The sequence below is a fragment of the Convolutriloba macropyga genome, chromosome 5 (genome assembly GCF_964194025.1).
Source record: "Convolutriloba macropyga chromosome 5, txConMacr16.3, whole genome shotgun sequence".
Lineage (NCBI taxonomy): Eukaryota > Metazoa > Xenacoelomorpha > Acoela > Convolutidae > Convolutriloba > Convolutriloba macropyga.
This window is the reverse complement of record NC_134472.1, coordinates 35,333,920-35,351,155: the sequence shown is the minus strand read 5'-3', so window position 1 is coordinate 35,351,155 and position 17,236 is coordinate 35,333,920. Positions and strand designations below refer to the sequence as shown.

The window sequence follows — 17,236 nt, the reverse complement described above, 5'->3', positions numbered from 1 at the left end:
AAAAGAAAATGTTTGCCTTTTTTGCGACCATGTGTTGTAATGTGAACTTAAAACTGTGCGGAGAAACGTGTTTAATTGGCTATTACTATTCTCCACAAGTCCGTTTGACCAGGGTGCGTATGGCGTGCGTGGTTTAATTGTACATTATATGTGCGGCAAAGATGTGTAAAGATGTGTTACTGAAATGTCGGGTATTCCAAATTCAACGATCCAGTGGTCAAATAATACAGTGAGTGCATTCGCTGTATCGTTTTTGGGGGAAGGGTGGAGAGCAGCATAATGTGTGAAGGCGTCTACGATAACATAGATATAAGAACTTCCATCCGGAGACGGAGAGATTGTATCCTTTGTGGCCATTGAAATACGGTGACTGAAGTATGGTGAAAATTCTAGAAATGGTTGTTGTGGAGCCATGAGAAGGTTTGGCATGAATTTGCTTGTTTGGCAGTTCAAGCAATCTTGTGTAAGTATTGCAATCCATGTATGAGTATTTGGAAAATAGTAATTTTCTGTGATTGTACCGTGTGTTTTTTCGCGGCCGGGGTGACCTGAGAGATGGTGAGAATGTGCAGTATAAAATACTACTAAAAGAAGTGAGAGTAAGTATTGCTATCCAGGTTTTAATATTTGGATATTATTAGTTTTTTGTTATTGCATCATATGTTTTTCCACGGCCGGACGCCCTGAAATGTCGTGCGAATGTGCAATATGAAATACTGTTAATAAAAAGGGACTGGTAAACAGATTTTTGGTGATTTAGTTTCTTGTGTGTAATATAAAATATGATGAGGTTCGTTTATGTTAAAATCCGGGAAACGTCGATAATAGTGTGATAATCCACTGTTTGCTCAGATTGTTAGTTAAGGGGTGTGGGGGGTTTATATTTCCTCCAAAGTAGGAGTTGTTTGATAACAGGATCTTGTTGTAGTGTTTCATAGAGAAGTGTATCGTTTATCTCTGTTTATAGAATTAATTATAGATTTCTGGAGACTAGGGTATGCAATCATCCACTGCTGGGAGTGAACAATTAATGCCATTTTTTAACTCTGCGTAGTTTGCATTTGAATAGACGGTGTGAATGGTTCTGTTTTATTAGTGTTCAGAGGGACATCAGTGTGTTGCACAACTGCGGATGATTTTGCTTAAAGATTCGACTTATGCTGAATACGTTCTAAAGGCAGTGACTTAGTTTTGAATTCGTGATACCAAACAGGGAGATAGGTATCCTTCTCTAGCTATACTTTAAAGTAATTATCTCTGATTTTTAAGTATATCGGAAAGTGTGGTGATTCTACAGTAGTGTCTGTAGTTTTTGTGCTAATATAATCTTTTGACGCAGCCTAATGGCACTCTATCGGTTGAGTGCGCTGATTATGTGTCATAAAGAATTTAATGGGATCGGGGATCTCACCTGTTCGAAGACGGTGTTCGTCTTTTGTTGTTGCCGTAAAAGAACGATTTAATAAATCGGGAAATGAAAGGTTTTTACCTTCTGCCCAAACTGTGTAAGTTTGGGAATTTCATTAGAATTAGTTGAAATTTATAAACTCTGTCGTTTGTCTGGTTATTTTATGTGAACAAAAAAAGAATTGGTTTGTGATCAGATTACAGAATAATAGGGCGTTGTGAGCCATGAATGAGGAATTAATATTCCGAAAGTGCAGAGATTATTGCTGAACATTGGCGAAGAATGGTTGGAAGTCTGAGTTCTGTGGTGGAGAATGAGCGAGAGTTTGCTGAGACTAATTCCATTTTCCCAAATTGATTTTTTTTGGGGAAGTGCAGCTCCAATGCATAGTTGGAAGCATCGCATAGGATATAAAAAGACTTTTCTGAGTTAAGAATTGCGAGGCGAACTGTGCCATCTATAGGTTTCTTTTTTACTCTATCAAACGTTTGTGGTAATTCTGAGGTCCATTTGAAATCTGTTGTATCACGGAGTTGGATATAAAAGGGTCTCCAAATGACTTGTAGATTATAGATATAATTTGAATTGAAAACGAGAAACCCAATATAATTTTTGATCTCCATTTTAATTTTTGTTGGTAGTAATTTTAAAAATCTATCTTTTTTGATTTCAGTGGATGTATGTGACTGTTCTGGTGTCCCAAAAATTCAATTGATTCTTTGAAAAAAAACTTGTCGGGAGCGGATTTAAGGTTTTCATTTTTTAGAATGTTGTGATATTGCTCAATTGTGTGTCTGTTGTAGAATCTTGGATGAAAAGATCATCAAGATATGTAAAAACTTGTTTTTTTTTCGGATTATTGGTTTCAAGATGCCACTCAAGAAAATGGAAAAAGCTGCCGGGTCGATGGAGATACCACAAAACAGATTTTTAAAACGGTATTGTTTTCCACAAATTTGTGAGTCGCTGTGATGGTCTATCTAGCGGCATCGGGTTATATAAGCTATTCATGTCGTGATTAGAGAAAACCGGTCTTTTAATACGGGTGAGTACTATTTGGATTGGCTCTATTGGCCAATTGCATTTTTTTCGTCACTTATTGTGGTTAATTGGCGAGCATCTAGGACAATTTTAAGTGACTCTCCTTCCTTAAGCATAATTACTGGATTAAAAAATGAGTTTCCCGCGGTGAGGGAATCTGTGTTTACAAGTGCAATAATATCAAACTGTGCTAGGATGTCGAGAAGAGTTATACTCGTTCTTGTAACTGGAGAGGAATGTTAGTTGCTGGCTATTTCTTAAAAACTGCTGTTGCTTTCAAGGGTTCCATGAATTCTGTGAGTTCATTGATGCGGCATTTTGTTGTTTGTAGATCAAGGAGTGAAACATCTTGTTGCAATCATCCACTGCTGGGAGTGAACATATAATGCCATTTTTTAACTCTGCGTAGTTTGCATTTGAATAGACGGTGTGAATGGTTCTGTTTTATTAGTGTTCAGAGGGACATCAGTGTGTTGCACAACTGCGGATGATTTTGCTTAAAGATTTGACTTATGCTGAATACTTTCTAAAGGCAGTGACTTAGTTTTGAATTCGTGATACCAAACAGGGAGATAGGTATCATTCTCTAGCTATACTTTAAAGTAATTATCTCTGATTTTTAAGTATATCGGAAAGTGTGGTGATTCTACAGTAGTGTCTGTAGTTTTTGTGCTAATATAATCTTTTGACGCAGCCTAATGGCACTCTATCGGTTGAGTGCGCTGATTATGTGTCATAAAGAATTTAATGGGATCGGGGATCTCACCTGTTCGAAGACGGTGTTCGTCTTTTGTTGTTGCCGTAAAAGAACGATTTAATAAATCGGGAAATGAAAGGTTTTTACCTTCTGCCCAAACTGTGTGTAAGTTTGGGAATTTCATTAGAATTAGTGAAATTTATAAACTCTGTCGTTTGTCTGGTTATTTTATGTGAACAAAAAAAGAATTGGTTTGTGATCAGATTACAGAATAAAAGGGCGTTGTGAGCCATGAATGAGGAATTAATATTCCGAAAGTGCAGAGATTATTGCTGAACATTGGCGAAGAATGGTTGGAAGTCTGAGTTCTGTGGTGGAGAATGAGCGAGAGTTTGCTGAGACTAATTCCATTTTCCCAAATTGATTTTTTTTGGGGAAGTGCAGCTCCAATGCATAGTTGGAAGCATCGCATAGGATATGAAAAGCCTTCTCTGAGTTAAGAATTGCGAGGCGAACTGTGCCATCTATAAGTTTCTTTTTTACTCTATCAAACGTTTGTGGTAATTCTGAGGTCCATTTGAAATCTGTTGTATCACGGAGTTGGATATAAAAGGGTCTCCAAATGACTTGTAGATTATAGATATAGTTTGAATTGAAAACGAGAAACCCAATATAATTTTTGTTGGTAGTAATTTTAAAAATCCATCTTTTTTGGATTTCAGTGGATGTATGTGACTGTTCTGGTGTCCCAAAAATTCAATTGATTCTTTGAAAAAAAAACTTGTCGGGAGCGGATATAAGGTTTTCATTTTTTAGAATGTTGTGATATTGCTCAATTGTGTGTCTGTTGTAGAATCTTGGATGAAAAGATCATCAAGATATGTAAAAATTTGTTTTTTTTCGGATTATTGGTTTCAAGATGCCACTCAAGAAAATGGAAAAAGCTGCCGGGTCGATGGAGATAGCATGAAACAGATTTTTAAAACGGTATTGTTGTCCACAAATTTGTGAGTCGCTGTGATGGTCTATCTAGCGGCATCGGGTTATATAAGCTATTCATGTCGTGATTAGAGAAAACCGGTCTTTTAATACGGGTGAGTACTATTTGGATTGGCTCTATTGGCCAACTGCATTTTTTTCGTCACTTATTGTGGTTAATTGGCGAGCATCTAGGACAATTTTAAGTGACTCTCCTTCCTTAAGCATAATTACTGGATTAAAAAATGAGTTTCCCGCGGTGAGGGAATCTGTGTTTACAAGTGCAATAATATCAAACTGTGCTAAGATGTCGAGTAAGAGTTATACTCGTTCTTGTAACTGGAGAGGGATGTTAGTTGCTCGCTATTTCTTAAAAACGGCTGTTGCTTTTAAGGGTTCCATGAATTCTGAGTTCATTGATGCGGCATTTCGTTGTGTGTAGATCAACGAGTGAAACATCTTGTTGCAATCATCCACTGCTGGGGGTGAACATTTAATGCCATTTTTTAACTCTGCGTAGTTTGCATTTGAATAGACGGTGTGAATGGTTCTGTTTTATTAGTGTTCAGAGGGACATCAGTGTGTTGCACAACTGCGGATGATTTTGCTTAAAGATTTGACTTATGCTGAATACGTTCTAAAGGCAGTGACTTAGTTTTGATTTCGTGATACCAAACAGGGAGATAGGTATCCTTCTCTAGCTATACTTTAAAGTAATTATCTCTGATTTTTATGTATATCGGAAAGTGTGGTGATTCTACAGTAGTGTCTGTAGTTTTTGTGCTAATATATTATTTTGACACAGCCTAATGGCACTCTATCGGTTGAGTGCGCTGATTATGTGTCATAAAGAATTTAATGGGATCGGGGATCTCACCTGTTCGAAGACGGTGTTCGTCTTTTGTTGTTGCCGTAAAAGAACGATTTAATAAATCGGGAAATGAAAGGTTTTTACCTTCTGCCCAAACTGTGTGTAAGTTTGGGAATTTCATTAGAATTAGTTGAAATTTATAAACTTTGTCGTTTGTCTGGTTATTTTATGTGAACAAAAAAGAATTGGTTTGTGATCAGATTACAGAATAATAGGGCGTTGTGAGCCATGAATGAGGAATTAATATTCCGAAAGTGCAGAGATTATTGCTGAACATTGGCGAAGAATGGTTGGAAGTCTGAGTTCTGTGGTGGAGAATGAGCGAGAGTTTGCTGAGACTAATTCCATTTTCCCAAATTGATTTTTTTGGGGGAATTGCAGCTCCAATGCATAGTTGGTAGCATCGCATAGGATATGAAAAGACTTTTCTGAGTTAAGAATTGCGAGGCGAACTGTGCCATCTATAAGTTTCTTTTTTTTTCTATCAAACGTTTGTGGTAATTCTGAGGTCCATTTGAAATCTGTTGTATCACGGAGTTGGATATAAAAGGGTCTCCAAATGACTTGTAGATTATAGATATAATTTGAATTGAAAACGAGAAACCATTATAATTTTTGATCTCCATTTTAATTTTTGTTGGTAGTAATTTTAAAAATCCATCTTTTTTGGATTTCAGTGGATGTATGTGACTGTTCTGGTGTCCCAAAAATTCAATTGATTCTTTGAAAAAAAACTTGTCGGGAGCGGATATAAGGTTTTCATTTTTTAGAATGTTGTGATATTGCTCAATTGTGTGTCTGTTGTAGAATCTTGGATGAAAAGATCATCAAGATATGTAAAAATTTGTTTTTTTTTCGGATTATTGGTTTCAAGATGCCACTCAAGAAAATGGAAAAAGCTGCCGGGTTGATGGAGATACCATAAAACAGATTTTTAAAACGGTATTGTTGTCCACAAATTTGTGAGTCGCTGTGATGGTCTATCTAGCGGCATCGGGTTATATAAGCTATTCATGTCGTGATTAGAGAAAACCGGTCTTTTAATACGGGTGAGTACTATTTGGATTGGCTCTATTGGCCAACTGCATTTTTTTCGTCACTTATTGTGGTTAATTGGCGAGCATCTAGGACAATTTTAAGTGACTCTCCTTCCTTAAGCATAATTACTGGATTAAAAAATGAGTTTCCCGCGGTGAGGGAATCTGTGTTTACAAGTGCAATAATATCAAACTGTGCTAGGATGTCGAGTAAGAGTTATATTCGTTCTTGTAACTGGAGAGGGATGTTAGTTGCTCGCTATTTCTTAAAAACCGCTGTTGCTTTTAAGGGTTCCATGAATTCTGTGAGTTCATTGATGCGGCATTTCGTTGTGTGTAGATCAACGAGTGAAACATCTTGTTGTGCATATCCAGTTAATCCTTTTACAAGTCTTAGTGGGTGATTCAAGGGGTTTTGTATCATCAGAATTTGGATAAACGATTGGTAAGGATTTTCAAGATTGCTAATATTCGCTATTGAGAAAGACATATTTTTACAAAGTGGTATAAATGAAAAATCAGACTTTTAGATAATAGTCCTGTTTGCATGTTTATTTTTGTATTCATTTGCCGTTAGGGAATAAGTTAAGATTCTCTGCTCATAGTGTTGGAAATATAGTGAGTGATCACCAATAACAGGCAATAACACTGAATAGTATGGATGTGATTTTGTTGAGGAGTCGTAAATTTTCAAAAACTTTGTATCATAGTCATGTTTTATCTCTAGTGTTTGAGACGAACATTTTATTGATTCAACGTATTTCTCTAGGAATGGTGTCACTAGAATGTTGAATTTTGTATTTGAGACCTGAAAAATCAGTGTAAAAGCAGTGTTCCCGAGAGTTCTATTTTCTGTTACATCTGGATAGAGGGTAAATTTTACTGTGCCACTTGATTGAAGTGTAGATTTATTTGCTGCTGGGAGAACAAATGTTGATGCTTTCAATTGTAATTTGTGATATTTTTTAATTTCTTTCCAAGTACCATTATTTAGTACATTAAGTGTATCTAATCAGAAGTAAATTTCCTGGGGTTTTGTATCAGAATTTGGATGAAAGATTAGTAAGGATATTCAATATTGCTAATATCCATTATTGAGAAACTATAATTAACTATAATAACTATATCTATTATAGAGGTGTGGTGGGGAACTTTTTTGTATGATCAGTTGTTTGTTGTGTGTATATTATTAATGTAATACCCAAATATTACTCTTACACGATGTAGAAAGAATGTTTTCTTCTGTGAGAATGTTACATTCTTCTTGACAAAATAAAATTTGTCCTGGGTATCTTGACTCAATTCTAAGAGTAAATCATTGAATTGTTGTTCTAGAAGTTGTTCTTCTGAGACGTTTTGTGTTTCTGTATTTTCTGTGTTAGACATTGTGTTGGCTGTTTATTCTTGGTCTAAGAGTGGGTTAATGTAGTTTCGTATATTGCGAAGTCGATTGCGTGAGAATGGTTGTCCATCTCTTTTATCGGGTCCTCTCAATGGATTTCCATCTCTATTTTAGTGAGGTGGATTTGGTCCAGAAATATTTGAATATGTGTTATTAGTGTTATAAGTGGGTTTTTTTCTGAGATTTGGAGGGTCTTGGTTATGGTGAACCGTTTCTACTTGGTGGTTTGTTTGGAAGGTTTTGATTACCTTTCATTGCTTGATTAAAGATTTTCTTATGAAAATTGGGATTTTCAAGTGGCGTTGGTTGTCTTTTATCAGGACAGCTGGAATTTCTGTGTCCAGATGGTAAAATTTTTTTACAGAATTTCAGGAAGTGTGGTTTTTCTTTGAAATTTGGATCATTTGAGTACTTGAGACGTACTACGTTAACCCCATGTGCAATGTCGTGTTCCATCATGTGTATATCATCTACTATGAGATGGCCAATATCTAAAGAAAGATTGTTTATTGACGAGGAAAGAGTGCGATTCGTGCTTAGATTATGTCTATCTATGTGTGTTCTCTTGATGTCTTCTTGATGTATTTTTTTTTACTAAACGTGCAAATGGATGTTGTGGTTCCAATGCAGTTGATTTGTCCTTTGCAACCTTCTTCAGATTTAGTCTAGCTAATTTTGGATCAAGTGCTTTTACAAGTGCGTCATTCATTTATGCATTACGTATAACTGAAGAGTTATTAACTTTTCCAGTCATTTGTTTAATTCTAAGTGCTAGAATTATTATTTGTTCTGCAGAAGCACGTGTGATGCCTTCTTATAATAATATTGCTTGTGTTTGCAATTGTTGATTGTCAAAAGTCTTTTGAAATTCACGGCAAAACGTCTGCCAGTTTTTTATAATTTCTGGTGGTAAATGTGAATACCATTGTTGTGCTAGGCCAATTAAGGCCGTTTGTATCACGGCGATTCGTTTCAGAGCTTTTGCTTCATGATATGGTGAGTCGATCTGTTCCGGTCTTGCTGTCATTACCATATTTGCTGTAATAGCATTCAAAAAATCTTCGGTTGTGTAGGTAGGATCAGTACCATCAAACGGTCTTAAAGACTGTTGCATTGGCACTGAGCCTCCCAGATAAGGATATATCATTTGTGTATTTCGGCGGACTACAGTTGGCGGTGTTTGTGTAGAAGCCGCTTGTAAATAATAAGTGATTGGGGCATTTATTGTTTGTTGAGAGTTCATGAATTCATATGTCTAACAAAATTCACTTATTTTTGTGGAGTTAATTGAATTGGTTATTAGTAAGGTTATCAGTTAGTGTTGGTTGATTCCAATTGTTTAATATGACAGGTTCAGTGTTAAAATGTACCGAATTCTGTCTTTTTAAGTGTGGTAAAATTGTGTTTATATTTGGTAAAGTAGGAAGAGTTGTATTTAGTGGATCTAAATTTTGTGTTAATTCAGTCAAATTCGCAGGTCGTCTGTGTTGGTGATTTTTTTAAATGTTTGTGTTATTAGTAGTATCATCAGCAATTTTGTTATTATAGTTATTTTGGTTTTCATTTTGACCGTGATCTTCAAGATCAATTAATGTATTTACCGTACTTGATGAGAAGAGTGTTCTGTTTTCTGATAATGTGGAATTAAAGTCTGTTTCTGTAGTTTCATTAGCATAAGTGTCCGTGGGTTGTGAATGGACCATGGTATCAATACATTCTATCGGTGATGCTTCAAGAGAGGTGTTTGTTTTTTCTGGGATGTTTGTAAAGGTAAATGGTTGTTTTTCCGCGTAATAGTTTTTTATTTCAATATTAATTTGGTTAATAGATAATTTTTGTATAATTTCCGACGGTACGTCTGTGATAGTTACATAATTTTGTAAAAACAAAAGTGCATCAAAAATATAATGTATTGTTTCTGGTAGTTCAGGCATTAACTGTGGTTACGTTTCAGCTATTAGTTTCGTAGCCGGGAAAATGTGTCTTAATATACTTTTCCAAAATCTGTGTATAAACCGAGATGAAAGTGTAAGAGAATCGATAATCTCTTCTTCTTTTAAGTCAGCATCCTTAACAGAAATTATATATGTTTTACAAATGTGAGTGAAACCTTCAACTTCTGCTCTAGCCATTTTGTGTAGGCTTATTTTGTTACTATAAGGCAGCAGTATTAAGAGGAGAAGCTAGGCGTTTAAGAAACTCCAAGGAGGACTTTTTAAATACGCCCGCTCTATCTAGGGGTTGTATTTCTGTCCATACTCTAGTGTATCTGATAGTGGGTTAAATAGAGTGTCATATATGAGAGAAATATAAGTGTCTGTGAGAGGATCAGAAATAAAAAGAATCGAGCCTTTTGTGAGTTGAGCTCCATAAATTTCGATAAAGTATGAAAGAAAAGCAGTTCAGGAAACTTGCGATGCTTTATCTGGTAAAGAAAGAAGAGGCTGTTGCACTACTGAAAAGTAGTGATATTTGAGTTGTTTTGCTGTGTTAAGAAGTGAGTTTAATTCATCTTGGTGTTGATATTGTTTAATTTGGAAGGGTAACACTTCACGTATGAGACGCTTGTTCAGTTGTGTGAGAACAGCTAATTGTAGTTCGTCTGAGTGTGTGTCTGAGTTGGATAAAGTTTGGTCAGTGTGACGGCTCATTTTGTTAATATCTAAGTTTTAATTTAGTGAATTTGTTTTTGGTTGGGGTTGCTTTCCTCGTTTTCGAAATTTTAGATGAAGAAAAATTAACAAGTTATATAAATTATTTCTACGTTTTTTTTTCTCGCGAGTTAGTGGAGGCATTATCTGGTTGGTTATTAAATAGTTAGTTAGTTAGTTATTTACTTAATAGTACCTGGTAACAGTAACCTGGTAACCCCGGAATGGCCTCCGACTCTTCAGTAGCATCGCCATCCGCACCAGAATAACCACCCATAATGGACAACAACTCTCCTCCACAATTTCACTTATAACCAGCAGTTATAGCAACCACTAACTAATGTTATCAACCAGTAATCACAACTCTTGCGTTTGTAAAATGCTACACTTCTTTTCACAACTGTGCCTATTGAAAAAAAACATATTATGAATTCTTCAATCGAGAACGTGATGAAATTAGATGACCAGAAGACAAAGTAAAAGGAGGTTTACAGGGGATCCAATCAATTTCTGGTAGTTTTAACTCAATAAGGTGCCTCGCACCCGCTGGGCAAAGGAAATTTGTTAGGAACAGGGTATATAGGTAGATTTACATAAAATTAATGTACCTGGTAACGAGCCTATGTTACCAGGGAAAAAATTTTCTAGAGAAAATTTGACCATTTTTTTTGTGCCTCAATTTACTTCAGCAAAGTACTTGAATAGTGAAACTCACACGGATGAGTTGCACATTTTTTGCGTCAATGTTTTTCGTGGCTCAGATAGAAGCTCAGATGGCTAGGACTAACCGACTCAGTAAAACACTGATGATGTACTTCAATTATAACGATGTATAAAATAGTTAACACATTGGAGTCAGAGGTATACACATCGTGCAACTACTCTAATAGACTGACTATAGTTAGTGGAGTTCTCTCTATATAAAAGACAGTAGTGTCTTCTCAGTCTCTGATTGGATGGAGGTGTACATCCAGTATTTCTACTGCTACACAACTTTGGTTGTATAACGTACTGGGGTCGCAAACGGAAAAGATCCTTTAGGTTTGGTTATTAGTTCCGTTAGGTTACTAGTTAGTGTTGGTTGATTTCAATTACTTAATATGACAGGTTCAGTGTTAAAGTGTACCGAATTCTGTCTTTTTAAGTGTGGTAAAGGTGTGTTTATATTTGGTAAAGTAGGAAGAGTTGTATTTAGTGGATCTGAATTTTGTGTTAATTCAGTCGAATTCGCAGGTGGTCTGTGTTGGTGATTTTCATAAATATTTGTGTTATTAGTAGTATCATCTGCGATATTGTTATTATAGTTATTTCGGTTTTCATTTTGACCGTGATCTTCAAGATCAATTAATGTATTCACCGTATTTGATGAGAAGAGTGTTCTGTTTTCTGATAATGTGGAATTAAAGTCTGTTTCTGTAGTTTCATTAGCATAAGTGTCCGTGGGTTGTGAATGGACCATGGTATCAATACATTCTATCGGTGATGCTTCAAGAGAGGTGTTTGTTTTTTCTGGGATGTTTGTAAAGGTAAATGGTTGTTTTTCCGCGTTATAGTTTTTTTATTTCAATATTAATTTGGTTAATAGATAATTTTTGCATAATTTCCGACGGTACGTCTGTGATAGTTACATAATTTTGTAAAAACGAAAGTGGATCATAAATATAATGTAGTGTTTCTGGTAGTTTAGGCATTAACTGTGGTTACGTTTCAGCTATTAGTTTCGTAGCCCGTAGCCGGGAATGTGTGTCTTAATATACTTTTCCAAAATCTGTGTATAAACCGAGATGAAAGTGTAAGAGAATCGATAATCTCTTCTTCTTTTAAGTCAGCATCCTTAACAGAACTTATATATGTTTTACGAATGTGAGTGAAACCTTCAACTTCTGCTCTAGCCATTTTGTGTAGGCTTTTTTTGTTACTCTAAGGCAGCAGTATTAAGAGGAGAAGCTAGGCGTTTAAGAAACTCCAAGGAGGACTTTTTAAATACGCCCTCTCTATCTAAGGGTTGTATTTCTGTCCATACTCTAGTGTATCTGATAGTGGGTTAAATAGAGTGTCATATATGAGAGAAATATAAGTGTCTGTGAGAGGATCAGAAATAAAAAGAATCGAGCCTTTTGTGAGTTGAGCTCCATAAATTTCGATAAGGTATGAAAAAAAAGCAGTTCATGAAACTTGCGATGCTTTATCTGGTAAAGAAAGAAGAGGCTGTTGCACTACTGAAAAGTAGTGATATTTGAGTTGTTTTGCTGTGTTTAGAAGTGAATTTAATTCATCTTGGTGTTGATAGTGTTTAATTTGGAAGGGTAACATTTCACGTATGAGACGCTTGTTCAGTTATGTGAGAACAGCTAATTGTAGTTTGTCTGAGTGTGTGTCTGAGTTGGATGAAGTTTGGTCAGTGTGACGGCTCATTTTGTTAATATCTAAGTTTTAATTTAGTGATTTCGTTTTTGGTTGGGGTTGCTTTCCTCGTTTTCGAAATTTTAGATGAAGAAAAAAGTAACAAGTTATATAAATTATTTCTAGGTTTTTTCTCGCGAGTTAGTGGAGGCGTTATCTGGGTGGTTATTACATAGTTAGTTAGTTAGTTATTTAGCTAATAGTACCTGGTAACAGTTGTCAATGTACCCCGGAATGGCCACCGACTCTTCAGTAGCATCGCCATCCGCACCAGAATAACCACCCATAATGGACAACAACTCTCCTCCACAATTTCACTTATAACCAGCAGTTATAGCAACCACTAACTAATGTTATCAACCAGTAATCACAACTCTTGCGTTTGTAAAATGCTACACTTCTTTTCACAACTGTGCCTTTTGAAAAAAACCCATTATGAATTCTTCAATCGATGACGTGATGAAATTAGATGACCAGAAGACAAAGTAAAAGGAGGTTTACTGGGGGTCCAATTGATTTCTGGTAGCTTTAACTTAATTAGGTGCCTCGCACCCGCTGGGAAAAAGAAATTGGTTAGGAACAGGGTATATAGGTAGATTTACATAAAATTAATGTACCTAGTAACGAGCCTATGTTACCAGGGACGAAATTTTCTAGAGAAAATTTGACCATTTTTTTTCGTGCCTCAATTTTCTTCAGCAAAGTACTTGAATATTGAAACTCACACGGATGAGTTGCACATTTTTTGCGTCATAATGTTTTTCGTGGCTCAGATAGAAGCTCAGATGGCTAGGACTAACCGACTCAGTAAAACACTGATGATGTACTTCAATTATAACGATGTATAAAATAGTTAACACATTGGAGTCAGAGGTATACACATCGTGCAACTACTCTAATAGACTGACTATAGTTAGTGGAGTTCTCTCTATATAAAAGACAGTAGTGTCTTCTCAGTCTCTGATTGGATGGAGGTGTACATCCAGTATTTCTACTGCTACACAACTTTGGTTGTATAACGTACTGGGGGCGCAAACGGAAAAGATCCTTTATTTGTGTAGAGCCCTAATTTAGAGCGCCTAGCTAGATTTGCTATCATTTTTCTCTTAAATCAGAATTAGTGTCGCTATTTTAGGGGTAATTTAACGTTTATTCGACCACTAAACTGTTTTATATAGCGACCAAGGTAAACTAACGTTGAAGATCCATGAAAAGCTATATGATGCGTGGGGGGGGCTAAAATGGAAAGAACCCAAATGTTTAGCAACACCTGGGAAAATTATCATGCCAAATAGCACCATCTACAGCCGCTTTTCGTCATTGTACGATCAATTTAAACAACAATCATTCCAAACATGCCAAGTCAGCTTTAAATAATGGAGTCTTTCTGATTATTGCCCCTCCGTTATGGTATAATTACCGCAATTAGGAGGACCATAGGTTGGTGCGCTGAAAATTTCTTCGGATTCAAACATAAGAAATCATCGGTGTTCGTCGGTTATACTTCGCCAAAACCGATCAAAGCCCTTGCGTTTTTTTTGTCGTTTTGATCGTTTTTTGGCGGTATTTAAACGTAAGAATGGTCAGTTTTTGACGTTCAAAAACAGTTGCAAACGGAACAATCCTTGTATGGTCTCGAACCCACTACCCCTAGACAACTCTGGCCATATTCTTCTCCGCTGCAGCACCTCGCACTTAGTTTTGCTGTACTTCTTTGTATTTAAATCAAATTCAGAGTGACGATACCCAAAAAGCGACAAAAATCGACACTTCTCACATCAAATACCTACGATACCATCAAAACGTCTCTAGTAACGGGTCAACGAGTTATTAGCTTAAAAATTTTGTAGACGGTTTGTAAAGTTTTCAGATCTTTTCTGTTTGTGCCTCTCAGCTTATTGGGTGCATATTATTTGCACCCCCAAGACGCACGCGCCATATTTTCATATAATGATTTACTGTCCTTTTATAAGGGAATTCGGTGACAATCGTTGTCTTTACACGTTTTTCCCGTTACAGGCTTAGTGGTCAGAAAGTTATATCCTCCCAGTCATGGTAATTATACCATAATGGGGGAGTATAATTCCATGGGGTTGGCTGAAATGGGAAAGAGCCAATTTTTGCAAAAAAACACCATCTAGTTGAAAAACAAAGATTGAAACTGTTTTGTAAAAAAAGATTGAAACTGGATTGAATTTGTATTGTGGCCCAAGACCTAACTCGAATTTGTTGTTTTTAGTCAGGGAACATTGTTCCATTTCATCAAAAAACAGAATTCCATCGCTGATAATGCCTTGAGCTTGTTATTTGTCGGTAACGTAAGTATGCATCCTGTGTACTAAATTCTTATTATGTCTGCAGAGTTACTTTTGTTATTTGTTGTCAATGAAAATTGGACTTTATCTGTTTTGCCCCCATGTTTTTTTACGTCCACCCGTTGCAAATTGCATGTTGTTGTATACCACGTTACCATGTAAAAACAATTAGCACGTGCGCCGGGGGGGGGGGGGCGTAAAAAAATATTTACCCAACTAAGCTGGGGGTGCTAAAACAGAATAGATCCGAAAATTCTACATTCCGAATGACAACAGCGTGGCAAACAGTAAAAGAAAAATCAGCTTATAAAAAGGGGGGGCGAAACTGAATAGATCCGAAACTCAGATAATACTGAAGGGTTACTTAAAACACTCACGTGCACATTTTAAAATGCCGAAAGTCTGCAGTGCCAGAAGTCAAAATGCCAGAAGTTTCTACTTAGCCAGAAGTTTAATTTCGTTGACTTTCGTCATTTTAAAACGTGCGCGTTTCGTGTTTTAAACATGGTTAAGTGACTCTGCAGAATTCACTTAGAAATTCTGACTTAATATCTCGAACCGCTTCGCGGTTCTTGATAAACGACAGAAGTTCTCAGTGACTTCAAGCAGAGTCACCTAACCATTACATATCAGATACCCCAATTTAATTTTGATTAACTCCATCCGGCTCTCAAAAGAAAATAAAAATTGTCATGAAATTACATCTTATCCACACATTTTCTTTCTCTAATGTTTAGCGCAAATGCAAACTCAATCATAATTGAACAAACGTGAAAATCGTTTTTTGAGACAACTTTCTTCCAACAATGAAACTTAGAGCAAGTTCATCAACTTGACTCTGGGGAATCTGGTAAGCAACCCTTGCGTATTATCCGAACTTCATAGGCAGGCAAAACCGCTATCCAGAGGGATCAAGGGTGTGAAATTTTTTTCAAAATTTGATTGAACGATGGAGTAAAATTGCGTCACATTTTTACTTCACAAAACTAGGGGGTGCTAATTTACTTTCAAAGTTCAATTTATTTGAGGGAAATTAACTCTTAAAAGCACAAATTATGCTGTACGTAGCTTCTGGTACCATAGTGTACGTTACAATACAAATGCAATTTATCAACGCAAATTGGGATCTATTCTGTACTCCCCTAGTCCAAATTCAACAGTTATCTTGTCATAACTCGCATGATTCTCACAAGACTCATGCAAGATTTTTCATAATCACACCAGAGTCTTGCAACATATTTGTTTTCCAGAAAAAGACGGTTATCTTGTAAGAGTTCTGCAAGTTTCTTCGAATATTACCATTCTCTCACAGGGTCTTTCAAGATACCAGTCATAGGCACGAATCGTGTACGGTCTTGCAAGATAACCGTTGTAATTGCAGTAGGGCGCTCTGTATTTGGGTCTTTCCCATCATAGCACCCCCATGAAAAAAACCCCCCAATTATGGTATGTTTACCATGATGGGGGGAATTATAGGTTATCTGACCACTGAGCTGGGGGGGGGGGGGGTGGGGGGCTATAATGGGAAAGACCCCTGTGTTTTTTATACCCCTTCATACAAATTATACTTTATGTATAACACGTTACTATGTTAAAAATAGAACCAAACGTGGGGGAAGGGGCGTATAAGTTATCTGCCCGCTAAATGTGGGGAAGGTGGAAGCATATATCCACAAATTGTTACTTTAAGTCATAAGCTGGACAAATTGTTTCTTAGAGTCTGAGAGGGTTTAAATTGTTTTGAATTACTAATCAGGGAAGAACGTACGATAGAATGGGGAGAAATGACATGCTTACCTTTCTCCATGGCCTTGCAAAGTATTCCCAGAATAATACGCATCTTCCGACCAGCACGGCCCCAAAGAAACACACCATGTCGCAAGAAAGGTATGCAAAAGAGTAGCAAGTTTGAGCATTGAAGAAGTTTATATTTTCAGAAGCAATTTGTACATTCAATCATGGTAATGTTCAGTAGAGGCACGTGCTACTGAGACAAATAAAGATGCCCTCATTTTTACGCATAGCCCCAAATTACGGAAGAGGATGTATTATGTCCCCACTCCAGCTTATGGGCACATAACTTCTACGACCCTAGGAGCACGTGCTATTTTTTAAACAGTAGCGTGCTCTATAACAATATGTGAGTTGAAATTGCTGGTATAAAAAAACTTGGGAGGGGAGAAGAATAGAGCCTCGAGATGAATATACTCAATCTACTCAGTTTTGGTCAGTGTTTTTATGCCCCCAATTACGGTTTGGATCTTTCCTTATTACCTATCCCACCCAGGTTTAGGTGCGCGACCCTAGACTGCTCTGATCAGACCATTTGGTGCGACCCAAAATACATAGTCTGGGAAACGCTTGAGTTGCACGATGGTCTGGACGATTGTCGCACTACTGTCTGATCAGAGGGCAAAGTCGCAATGTAGTCGC

General features: G+C 36.6%; 1 protein-coding gene across 1 annotated transcript in view; it reads right to left on the bottom strand.

Annotated features, from left to right (window-relative positions):
• LOC142339356 (trypsin-like) overlaps positions 1 to 16,833 on the bottom strand; it is an 81,512-nt gene extending 64,679 nt beyond the window's left edge. Inside the window, exon 1 of the mRNA XM_075389353.1 lies at positions 16,601 to 16,833. Within this exon, the coding sequence (XP_075245468.1) occupies positions 16,601 to 16,719 (119 nt within the window). The 5' untranslated portion in view covers positions 16,720 to 16,833. The remainder of the gene's footprint in view (positions 1 to 16,600) is intronic.
• Between the last annotated feature and the right edge of the window lie 403 nt (positions 16,834 to 17,236).